The sequence below is a fragment of the Aythya fuligula genome, chromosome 7 (genome assembly GCF_009819795.1).
Source record: "Aythya fuligula isolate bAytFul2 chromosome 7, bAytFul2.pri, whole genome shotgun sequence".
Classification (NCBI taxonomy): Eukaryota; Metazoa; Chordata; class Aves; order Anseriformes; family Anatidae; genus Aythya; species Aythya fuligula.
The window spans coordinates 28,580,145-28,592,817 of record NC_045565.1 but is presented as its reverse complement, the minus strand read 5'-3'; the positions used below and the strand labels follow the sequence as shown (position 1 = coordinate 28,592,817).

Here is a 12,673-nt window from a genome sequence, read left to right as displayed (position 1 = left end):
TGTGAGGGCATATTGAAAACAAACAAATGTGGTGGAGTGTGAGAGCATTAACAAGAAAAGAACATTTCTGCATAATGATTTAAAAATTCATGCTTCACAAGCCATCAGCTGGTTGAGACAACATGCAAAGCCGTGCCCAACTGCCCATGTTTGTTTAAGACCACATGACCTGGTATAAGTTTTAATTAATTTGTATGAGATGAGTAAATTGATAATCACTCAATAGATTGGCAGTTGGCAAACAGACTTATCCAAATGCACACACACAGGCTCGCACACACAATTTTTAACATAAATGTTACACATCAAAAAAGAAAATGGAAAATAAAAAAATGGAACTCCTTACTGTGGTACTAACCATCCTAGCGGATGGGGGATTTGTCCTACAGTGCCCGGTGATAGTGGATAGTAAGGAGATATATCTGGAGGATGTGGAGGCCTTGGAATTCCTGCAGGAGAGGAACATAAAGCGGTGTTACTGTTGAGATATGGAAATAAATAAATATAAGGAAAAATCACATATGTTTCCACATCACTATCTGTTCTTTTTTATTACAATACTCATGACTTTGCTTTCAGTTTTTAAAGGTTGCTTTGCAGCCTTATAGATAGCCTCTTGGCATCTTGTTAGATGAGTTTCAACCAGAAAAATTGATGCAATTCTGTTTCAGTCACCTCTTCAATCAAAGATAATTATTTTGCTATTTTTTAAGTGAAGAATTTAGGCATCTTGGCTACCATTTTGGTATGATGCTGTGCTAGGTGTCATCTTCAATGATCAAAAGCAAAATGGACCCTGTATCAAGTTCATGATTATTTTATTCTCGAAGTCACCAAACGAGCATGGCCCTACCTATACTTTGCATACTCAATAGCATGGCACTATTCCAAAGTAATCTCCAAAACAAGCTATAAAGTCATTATAATTGCAAATGACGTTTGCTTTTCAGGGGCTTGGGAGACACATGGTTTGGATCCCTACCCTTTCTTGTAACCTAGGGGATGAGTAGAAATAAATAAATTGGGGACAGAACCTGGAAGTGCTTGCTAAAATGGGGGGAAAATGCTGAACGTGTGACAGGGAGGGCAGAGCGTCCACAGGTCCTCTCTGGAACTGGTGCAGCTCCAGGAAGGATAAATCGATTCCTGATGGAAGCCCAAATTTTATGCTCCTTACCTTGAAAGAGAGTAGGAATTACTCAGGGGAGTAAAGGCTACAGAACTGGGTCTTTCAAATACCAAGCCAGAGCACAATTATATAGCAGAAGCAAAATTAAAACAGAGAGTGTTAAAAGGAAGGGGTACTGTAGTCGTGGCTAAAAATTATTTTTTTTAAGTCACTCGGGAAGCTTTTAATCTCTAAATTAAATCTCCTTGTGTGACATTTTCACGCAGACATTGCTTTTTCTCCATTACAAAAACCAAACAGATTAACTGGGCTTTAACCATCCGGTGAGCTATTTGCACACTTGAAAGAATGTTCACAGAAGAAAAGTAAACAGTCTGCAGACGTTAATCATATGTTTTACGATAACCATTTAAATGCTATTCCCTGTACTACCATTATTTAAATGAGAGGTTGACTATGCCATTCACTCGCAATACCCAGGGATGGCGAGATGGATTCCTTTTAAGCCACGTGAAGGTAGCATTAAGGACAATTAAAAGGGGGCCCCCACTGAAGCGCATGGAGTGAAAAACAGCTAATGCACTGCCTGGTTCAAGGGCTGCAGCTTAAATAAATTACCGGCGTATGCTAGGGCCAACACAGAGCAATTCTTCTGACAAACTCTGGACATGGATTCAGTTTCAGATGTAGTCTCTAATTAACTAGCTGGCATTTAGATTAACAAAAACAAAACCACTGTCACTAGGAACTCAATGCAGCCTGACGAGAGAAGATTGACACTGTTTGACTTCTCTGGGCCCTTGGGTTAAACAGGGACTCTTAAAAAGTTAGAATAACATGTAAATTCTATTCTGTTACACCAAAAAATCTAGTCAGGGTTTTACACGTTGCTCTATATTCAAGAAGACTGCCCTTCAGGCTGAACTGAGAGTTGGGTAGACTTACATTGGGGAAAAGAGTTGCAAGTATATAGCTGCAGTTAAGTAGTTAGAGTGGATAAAAATTCAACATTATAGGAGAAAAATGGCTGAACTCCTGACACAGAAACAATGGGATTTGGGGAATTAAAAGAGATTCATTTTGAACCTGGTCATGACCCACCACCTTTAAAATTCCAGCTGCAATTTTGTAAGTGCAGATCACAGAACGTACATGTTTAACTCTCGGGGTTGTGCATGCAAACCAAGCTGTTAGCAGATCCACCTATGAGAAGGGCTATCACGCTCGCAAAGAAACACACCTGCGAACGACCCCACACATACAACTCTGGTGTCACTTTGCAGAAGCGTCATGAAAATTCACACAGTAGGTTTCCTTCTGAAGTCTAATTGGCTAAAATAAACTATTTTGGCCAGATTCTTGCATGCATTTGACATTTTACATGCTCCCCTTTGGTGCTCCAGCATGGGAAATCCTTCCTACTGCACTCCTTCCCCGTAACACGTAAAATGGAAAGATCCACACACTCTTAAAACCCCAAACTATTTCCCACCTACCTGTTTTTGGATCTACGTCGGCTGGTAAGTGTGGAGGAGGGTTTCCTGGTGTGAAGTGCTCATTGCTGTATGTGATAAGCGGCGTAAGAGGGTGTACATGGTGTGGGTGCTGCACAACTGGCACTTTGTTAGACTGTCGAGAGAAAAAGGTCGATGGCGTTAGAGGAGGGCTGCAAACTGCCCCCTGCAGCACAAGGTACAACGCATAGAAAACAGAGCACCCAGGACTTCCACATGAGCTTCACACTTTTCTAGATCCCTTCTTAGTGTCACCCTTGCAGTTTTCCCACCTGTTTGCTTAAAACCTGCTCACCACACACCCTGATCTTGAGTTTCTTTAATCTTGACCTGTTGTGCTCCTGTACAGAGCAACAGCAATTCTTTAAAATTTGTTCCTTTTTATTTTATTTTCTTGTGCTTCACCTTGAAGATGCAGGCAGATTCCTCAGCAAGGGGCTGACAAAGTCCCCCATTTAATTAGCAAGGGACCCAAATGCTCACTGACCTGTAGGTCTTTTCCTTTCCCCTTCCTGTCCTCACTTTCAGTTCTGCATTTACTGCTCATTGCAAATACTCCAGATAAAAAGCCTTTGTAGTGCTAGAGTATTCCCTTCATCAGCAAGCATTAAGCTGACAAGCGATCACCTGCATATTTTATATATATATATTTTAGAAGAGCTGATTAATTATCAATTCATCAGAGAGCGCTGATAAATGGAAACTGGATACTGATGAATTAGGCTCCTGAAATATTCAGCTATATAAATAATGGCAGAAACACAGATAAAGCTATTGAAATTAAAACTCTTGTGGGGGGAAGAATCAGGCAGATATCATGAGGTTTTTCTTGTCACATTCCTAGCTCTGGGGGGAAAAAGAAATCTTTTTCTTTACAACAATAAAAAAAAAAAGAGCAAGCGAGTGAATGAATGAAAGGAAAAGGCAGGCTGAACTGTAACTTACCCTCACAAGATCACAAAGAAAAAATTAAGCTGAAACAAGCGAACTGCTGGACCATTTACTGCGAGTAATCCAATTGCAAAAAACCCTATTCCCCATAGAGGATTTTCACTAAAATCCTACAACAGGGACATTTAACCAGATTAGGTACCAGCAAAGATAAAGAGGCTGGTATTAGATGATGAATGGATTAGAGTCAGGTTTCATTTTAGAATGTGTCTTCATTTCCTTTTATTACTTTAAGTAAGGAACAACTTGCATTAACATCAAGTCAAAGGAATCACATTAAAACAGAGCAGCGAGAGCAGGGCGGCCCCGACAGCGCCACTGCCGTCCAGGGGCTGCCGCTGCCGGGCCGCCGCGCGCCCCAGCACCCCAGCACTTCACTTCTCCTAAAAGCATTTCATTCTCAAATAACGGAGTTATTTCTGGGATTCAAGACTTGGGGAAGGATGAGGGAAAGCAGGGTGAGAAGGAAAAGGAGAGCTGGCCTTGCCTAAAGCAGCAAAGTCCCTGCGCCCTGCATTGGTCTGGATGCACACAGCTTTGGCTCTGGCTCTCCCAGCCTCCCCTAATCCCTGCCTTGCACCTCGCTGCTGGCACCCACATCCCTACGTGCCTCACCCACTTGATAACCTGCAAAGAAAGCGCCTGGATGAGAGAAGCAAGCAGAAAGGCAGTGCTCGTGCTTCCCACAACTTCTACTGTGTTTATTTTATTTGATTTTTTCCAGCCCTTACACGGATGCACCTCTGTAACAGGCACGTGCGTGAAGAGCTGTAGCACACTGTGCTGGCCAGGCTCTCGGTCAGCTCTTCTGCTAGGGGTACAACCACAGGCAACTTTTGGCCATGCAGACCCCTCATCATCATCAGAGAAGCTGTGGGGACTTCTTAGCCCCTGCATTGAAAAAGCCGAAGGTAATGCTCTGCCCCCAAATCTGCCTTTCTCCAAGTGAACCAACCTGAACAGGCCAAAAGTTGGGAAAGGTTTGGCAAGGGCCTCATGTAACAAATAGCATTACACACCAGGCTCCTACCCAACACCACACAGCGTTATTTACATGCCAAATGACCGGTTAAAAACCTGGTTCGCAGAGAACAACCATTCCCAACGAGAGGGATCTCTGCTGGGCCAGGGCTGTGCTCCTCAGTGACCCCCCCAGTGCGGCTGCTAGCTGCCAGGCCTCTGTGCTCCCTGCCTGCATCTGCACATCAGCGCAAACAAACCAAACAAAAAACCCTATCCAGATCCTGACAGGCATTACAACAGCACTGAGGTCTGTCTTCCACAGAGAGCTTGTTTTCACAGAAACTGGAACTGGTTAGTTAACAAAATAAGTAAGTGACAGAATAACATCAGAGGGTCAGACTTAAGCCGACAAACATGAAACAACACTTGAGGAGAGAGCAGGACTTACATGCTTACATAGACCATAGGCAGTTACATGGGAACTGTGGGAAACCACCTCCCACTGCTGTGATGCACCAAGGCCTCCTGCAAAATCCTGGCCAAACAGCCTGGGCGTCAAATTATTACATAGTTTACTTAGCACCTTTCACAGAAAAAATAAAAAGGGGGAAAAAAAAATCACCCACAGCCCAGAGTTTGAGCCTCAGTCTGCAAACTTTTCCCCAGGTAAGTCATTTTTATTGGGGTGACTGCCCTGAAGTCAGGTGATTCGTATAAAGGTATGGGACAAAAGGGTAGGATGCTTTTTTGCCGCTGACAGTGCTGGAGCAGAGGTGTGGGGAAAATGTATAGGGGGAAAATGGGAAAATACTATCTTAATGCTCAAAAATACACCCTCTGGGTTAGAGGACTGTGATCCACTGCCCCTGAAAATCAGCCTGCATCTGTATCACTACCTCAGCTAGGGCTGTCTTCCGTCTTGCAGCAGCTTACTACACACAGGGAAAAAGGACCTTGACTCCGCTCAGAATTGTGCACGCAATTTGCAAGCCAACCTAATCATGCATAATATGCTAAATAAGCTGCTCTTTAAAAGCAGCATTCCTGAAGTTAACTAAGCTTCCTTGGATGAGAAAAAGAAAGGACTAGCTGGGAAAGAGCAGGATTAATCCCGCATATGCATCTCTTTTGAAGTCAATGGGAGCTCTGCCTGAGTAACAAGTGTGGTCCTAACCCCATCCACTGGCAGAGAAAGGTAAACTGGAGAAGCTGTCAATAGGAGACACCTATTAGGTGACCTTAGCCGTCCCCCTGCAAAAGGCCCTTCTCCCATATGCGTTTTTGAGCACTTCAGCACGGGCAGTTTTAAGCTAAAAGCCGTGGCGAGAAGCAGGAATTTCTCTGGCAACTCGGAGCAGTCCATTTATGGCTGTGTCAGGCACGGAGAGCCGAGCGGCATGGGCACACGCAGATTAGCATCAGTGCATGGGCGAGAGCGAGAGGGGATTTCTGGAGAGAAATCCCAGCGTCTCCCAAGTACCAAGCCATCTGCCGGTAAATCACTCCTCCCCACTGAAAGCTGGGGTCTCGTACGCCGGGTTAGAGGGCACGGCAAAGAATTGCAAAAAAACAAGAGAAGTTCGCTTTTCTTGATAACCCCTGCCTGAAGCAAACCAGAGGAAATTGTCCCCATAGGGACTCAACTACTAAATCTCTCTATATGAATTTGAAATGCTTCTGGGAGTGCTTAAACACAGATGATTTTAAACAATAATGGAGCTCTGGAATGAGGGGGGAAAAAAAAAAGTAATAAATTTTGGACTGGTGTATGCTTGAGAGGGATACTGAGATCCATTTAGCCTGAGTTTTAATAGGTGCTTCCAGGAGAAAAAAAATAATCTGAACTTCAGATTTACACCGTGGGAGGTTGTGTGCATAAATTGCTGTGTATTAGTCTTTGTTGCATGGTAAGGACATTTCATTAACAGGATGAAAGATGCTTCTATGCGTACACAGGCCAATTTAATACACCCCACTGATGAATACTCCCCATTTATTGAAGAAGTTAATACATGCTGTATAAATCAATAGTTCCTAAGTCTCTGAAAGCAACACAAGACTTGCACGAGATGAAACATTGTATTGTTGAGCGCACAAAGAGAAACCAACCTTTAAATAGGAAGAGTTTGTTAGTGCAGTTTTTGTTTGCAAATTCAGAGCTTGTTTGGCTTCAGTCATGAAAACATGGCATTAATTGGAGACAGGACCGTGCCAAGGAGGCCAGAGGATCTGTGCTTGCCGGGGTACGGCAGTGTCAGTAACATCTGTGAAAACCACCCAGGCTCCACGCGAACCATCACGCCGCAGCAGCGGTGAATTGGCCAAACCCTACAGAGCTGCCTCCCGTCCCCATCCCAGCACTCCTGATGTGGCAGTGGGGGACCCATCCCTGCCTTGGTGACCTCCTGCGTGCTCCCGAAGCCTGGCGCCCCGCTCGGTGGGCAGGGGTGGGCGGCCGCCCGCTGAGCACCCCCCGCGAGCAGGAGCGTGGCAAGGGGGAGATTGATGAGGCACTGGTACCCCGGGCCCCCTCCCCTTCCTTGCCGCACAGGAACGGGGGCTTGCCATTCACCTTAAAACCTATTAATCACCAGGCACCGAAAACAAATGGAGCTAGAGCTCCGCCTGCCTTTTTTGCCACGTCCTCCTCTTCCCCGTTCCCCCCTTGCTTTCCCTTTCTGCCAGAGAAAGATGGGCCCTGAAAGTGCCTTTATGAGCCTCATACAATAAAACAAAAGCAGCACAGAAGAGGGTTTGTCAGCTTTTCCCCCTCCTCCGGGGTGGATGGAGAAGGTCGGCAGTGGTCGTGAATTAGCGGGCCCTCCTGGAATTGCTCCCTGGGCTAAGCAAAGGGTACCATTCAATACCAGTTTATGTTAAAAATAGGTTTGTAACTTGTCTCCTTGTATTTCCCAGATGGTGCTACTGCACTTGTGCTGACTCTGGCCATGGAAATGTTAACAGATGTTCCTGAGCTCCTCTGCAGCTCCAAAGATGCTCACAAGAGATTTTTTTTTCCTACAGGTTGATCTCTCCTTGGGTCTGCCCAGGAGCGAACTCCCCTCCCTCTGCAAAAATCTCAGAAACCTCAGTTGCAACAAGAGGCACCTCCCAAAATATCATTGCAAATATTGGAATATTCTTCGATTTCCTGCAAGGGTGACCAACACCCAAGGCCAGGCACCCAGCAGTGAGCACCACTGCGGCCGGGGGATCACCCACATCAGCTGCAGCACCCCAAACTGCAGCAGGGACCTGCAGGCCAAAGGGGTTCCCTGTAACCATTCAGGGTCACTGAAACACTGAAACCAAGCAAAGCCACCAGCTGGGTGTCACTCCATCCTCGTCCCTTCCCAGGCACCGAGATGTGATGCCAGTGATGAAACCCTTCCTGAAGGAGAAAAGATTTAATTCTGCCCTGCTCCATTTAGCCAGCGGGACTGCAGGTTTTTTTTTTTTGTTTTTTTTTAAGGATGTTTTCACACCTGACTAAGCATTTTCTCCTGAAAACTACTTCCCCTTGCTCCATTATGGCCGATACAGTGGCCTGAGCCCTTTCACAGTTTAATGTAGCTGATTTCTGCCTAAGGTCCTGCCCTAAGCTAACTGCCTATTGTAACAGGAGACAAGGCCTCCATTGATAGCCCCAGCTCTCCCTGCTAAAAAAGGCTCATTTTCTTCTTTCACACAAATGATGACAGGAGCACTGACAACCATGTGCTGGGACAATACCCCCCCTAGACAGAGCCTGACAAAAACCACCCCCTTCAGAAAAAAAAAAAGCAGAAGGGGGCACACAGGGGCAGCAGCGCTCCGCCGGCCAGAGCCTACCTGCTCCCACCAGAGCCGCCAGCCTTCCCCAAATCTGCTCTCCTAGCAAGCTCAACGACAACCCCAGCTTCCTGGCTGTCAATGTCCAGAAGGTCTTTTCAGGAGAGCGGGGTTTTCTTTTTCCTCCCGCTCCTCCTAAGTGCCCCCTGCGTCTTGCAGCATGGAGCCACCGCGCCTGACATTTCCCGCATCCTTCCTAGGTGGCAGCGGGTGCTCGGAGGGGAAAGGAGGGGGAAAGGGGGGGAAGCGAGCCTTTAAGATGTTCAGGAAATTTCCACTTAATTTCGCCAAAAGGCAATTATGTGAAATGATCTGGTGACAATTAGCATATGCCAAATCCTCTAGCGTACAAGGGAAAGAACAGGGCTTTAGCTACCTAATTACTGCCTGGTAGTTCCCGCGCAGGAGAATTGAAACATTAGGAGGAAAACATTGTTATTAAGTGTGCTCACACTTTGCTTTCAAAGCTGTTGTAGGCTGTAATCTTGCTGCTACAGTATTTTTATTTATTTTTCTTTTCTTAAGAGAAGTGAAAAAAATGAACCTCAGGGCTTTGAATGCAAGGGGAGCGCTGTGCTCTCGGAGCACGCGGTGTTTCTGAATGTCAGGTCGGCCCCGCACAAGCACCTGTTTTAGACACAGCTGTACATTTGGAGATCCCTCCACATCACTTTTAATTACATTTATGCCAGATTTTGCCTCCCTCATTCTCCTCCTGCCTTATTGCTGAAGAGAAAGCTCCCTGCTGCATCTGTCCTGGCCAATCTTTGCACGCCCGTTTGCACACTGGCGTCACCCCAGCCAGCACCCCACTCATGTGGCTACCACTCCCGGTCACTCAGGACTACCCCCAATTTGATCAACAGGTGAATTTTCCTGCAAGAGGACAGGGTAGAGCCTGGACTGAAAGTTTCAGGCCCCGGGGTGCACGGAGTGAGCTCTTCTATTACAATAGGAGCAGCGCTGCTTCCTTCCCAACCTGACAAACGCTCCGTGCTTTCTTCGCATGCTTTAGTTAATTACAGACAGGTATTATCTCCTTTATAACAGGCAAGCCTTCGTTCACATATAATGAGGTACGGAGCTGAGAGATGGCATACTTTGGATTAAACCCGAAAACGCTCTTTTCCTGAAGCAGCACCAGCAAAATGTGTCATGTAAACAGAACCGCTGTGTGAGGAGACTGATGAAAACCTGAACAGGTCTTCAGGAGATGGTCCTGAGCAGAGAGGGGGGTGGAGAGGGGAGAAATACAGAGCAATAGAGCATGCAGAAAAATTCAGAGAAGATGGGGAGAAGGTAGAAGTGAATTTAAGCAAAAGGCTGACTGCATAATTGCCCTCATAGACCTTATTTCTACGTGCTTTATATGAACACCTCTTAATGCAATTTTACTTATTACCTAGCATTCTGTAAAATGCCACATAACCAGCCTGACTTCTTGCATATAAATCACATATTTCAGCACCAGACAGATACACACTGTCGGAGAAAAGGCTCCACTGATTTTATGAGGGTATCTGTGACTTCTGTCTACAGTACGAACTTGAATGCGAGGCTGTTAACAAACTGCAAGAAATGAAGAAAAATTAACATGCATGCCTATACCCACCGGTACTTGGCTATTTCAGTAATAACAGCGTTATTAAAAAACTAACATGCAGACACATGCCTCCAGATCCAATGCCAAGTTCTCAGAGCAGCTTTTAAAAATGCAGCATTCACGAATTGTAGCGGACTGTGCTCAATACCAATACACGATGTTTGGAGTAAACGCATATGAAATAACAAATAGCAAAGCTCCACAAATGTTTTCATTTTTAAACGTGCTAAAAACGCTACGCATCAGCCACAGAACAATTGAGCGATGAAACCAGTAAGTCCAGATCAATTATTTCTTGAACAAATTGAACAAAGTTTCCCCCAAACCGTGATGCTGAATGCACACCAGAATTGAAACACCCCGCAAAGGCTTCAGAGGAGAAGAAACACACACGTTTACCCAGCGCTATCGGGCCTTTTGCCCTAGGTCCCAACAAAAAGAATTCCTGCAAAGGCAGAGAAACGCTTACAAGATCCCAGCACTGGCCGTGTAAAACCTGCGTACGCAACAGCATGCAGTGAAAGAAGAAACATCTAAATTACTGTCAGTTTAGATTTTCGCTACTGCTGTTACAAATCTCTGCAGAATTTTTATCACCTCTACGTTTTATACAAGCAAAGGCAAATAAATCAAGTGAGCTGTTCAGGCAAAGGCATCACAGAGAACCGAAGCCCCAGAAATCCTCCTGGCTCGAGTGACTCCACGAGCACGCTTGGCAGAGTTAGAAAAGACAACAGCAGAAAACTCAAGACTCCCGCAAAACCTCCGGTTCAAATGAGATGCTTTCTCAAGTTCTTAAATACATTCCTGGTTTTCTGTGTATAATTACGGGCAATGTACAGAACTGGCTGACTGGCAGGTTTAGTTCCTGTAATACACGGCAATACGAGAAAAAAAGTCTCGTGGACTTCTGATAACGAACACAGAGACACTGTGTCAAGACACACACTATCTCATATTTATCAAAATTCGGTACTATTTTTCATCTTCCTTTATCGCTGAGTGAAATCATTTTTATGTAGTGTCCCTAAAATTTTAATCTTTCCCATTCCAGCTGTGCTTTCTGAGGAATTCAGAAAATTTAACGGAGTGTCAACCAAACACAGGATCAAAAGCACTCAATTAAAAATTACTACACACAATTTTCAATAATTCCCCCAGAAGAAAAAAAATATCTCGTTTTGTGTATGACAGGAGTTAAACCACCTCATTTCCAAAACCCCTTAGCTGCAACATCTGTGCCCTGCTACAAACCAACTTTTTCTCCTAAAAAAAGCATTTTTACCTTCATGGTTTCAGAGTTAAGGAAATATCGTACTGAACTGCAGAAAGCTTTGAAGTGGCCCCCTCCGCCCCAAAGGAGAAAAAGCACAGAAAGATAGTGATGTCATATTCACTGGGTGAATGTATTACCGCGTACAGAATACACAGATAATACACGCGCTCACACTTCTCCCTCGCTGTTAACCATTGTTCAACATCTATAAATCAGAACCCGAAACCTGCCGTATATGAGACTCTGAAAACTCCCCCCCCAACACCCTCCACACACCCCCTGATCCCACCCTGCGAGCACAAGAGAATTTCTTCCCCCCTTTCCAAAAACCCGAGCCAAAAAAAAAAAAAAATCGGGCGGAGGAAGGCAAAAGAGGAGGAGTGCAACAACTCTGCCCTGCTGCACCATTGTGCCGAGACAAAACCCCGCTCCGCCGCCTGCTTCTCGCGCCCGCTGGAAAAATTAAAGTGCCATCGAAAAGTCACGCTTCCCCCTGCTAAAAAAGATGATTACCATAAAATAAATAAATAAAAACAACACGGCTAACAAAGGTCGCAGCTAGAGATGCTTGCTTGATTTCCCCCCTCCTTTTTTTTTTTTCTTTTTTTTTTTTTTTATTCCGCACACGAGGAAAGGGAGAGAGAGGGAGAGGGGGGGAGAGAGGGAGCGAGGGAGAAGTCACATAAGAAGTTCAATGGTCAAGACGGAAAGCGCGCACGCAGCAAGTGCTACTCACCCAGCAATTCAAATTGAGATGCCAGCAGCCGAACTGCTGGAAGAGAGAGAACCCAGAGGCAAGCGCTCCTCCTTTACCACTCAAATCTTCCATTCCCACTAAAATTGCATCCCTCGGGTACATAACAGCTTTGTCTTTCCTTCTCTTAACCTCAAAAACTTTTTTTCTTTACTGTCTAGATGCCAATTGTACTGGCTTTGTATTATTTTCCTTGCAGCTTTTCTCTCTCTCTTTTTCGTTCTCCGCTTCCCCCCCCCCCCCCCCCCCCCCCCTTTACTTAAAGTACTGGAAAAGCTGTCTTAAAAGATCAAGATGTCTCCAGTTTTTTGGCCTGGTGTTTTCTGAATGCTCAAAACCCACTGTCATGTTGGCCGTGAGAAGTGTCTTATTTCTAAATTGTCTGCTGCAGTTATCAAAATTTAGAGAAGCCTCCTCTCTTTGCCGGTATATCACTTCACCATCCTTCCAGGGAGCGGGGAAAAGACTTTCCCCCCCCTCCTCACGCAGGTATGTCTGCTCAGAAGAGCAAAAAAGCAGTTACCTTGGAAATCAGTGACAATGCTACCGCAACCCAGGTTGCACAGGTAGTACTGAGAGCCGCGAGAAGCGCCGGCCGGCCGGGAGGGAGCATGATCAGTTAAGTGTAGCGAGCAGTCACTTTATCTGCAAG

General features: G+C 45.4%; 1 protein-coding gene across 14 annotated transcripts in view; it reads right to left on the bottom strand.

Moving 5' to 3' along the window:
* TCF7L2 (transcription factor 7 like 2) overlaps positions 1-12,673 on the bottom strand; it is a 174,961-nt gene that overhangs the window by 23,437 nt on the left and 138,851 nt on the right. For 10 of the 14 annotated variants that reach the window (XM_032191402.1, XM_032191404.1, XM_032191416.1 and 7 more), the window contains 2 exons: positions 2,626-2,758; positions 347-449 (listed from right to left, as the gene is read on the bottom strand). In XM_032191402.1, the coding sequence (XP_032047293.1) occupies positions 347-449; positions 2,626-2,758 (236 nt within the window). The remainder of the gene's footprint in view (positions 1-346; positions 450-2,625; positions 2,759-12,673) is intronic. The other 4 variants (XM_032191403.1, XM_032191405.1, XM_032191410.1 and 1 more) reach the window with 1 other exon arrangement.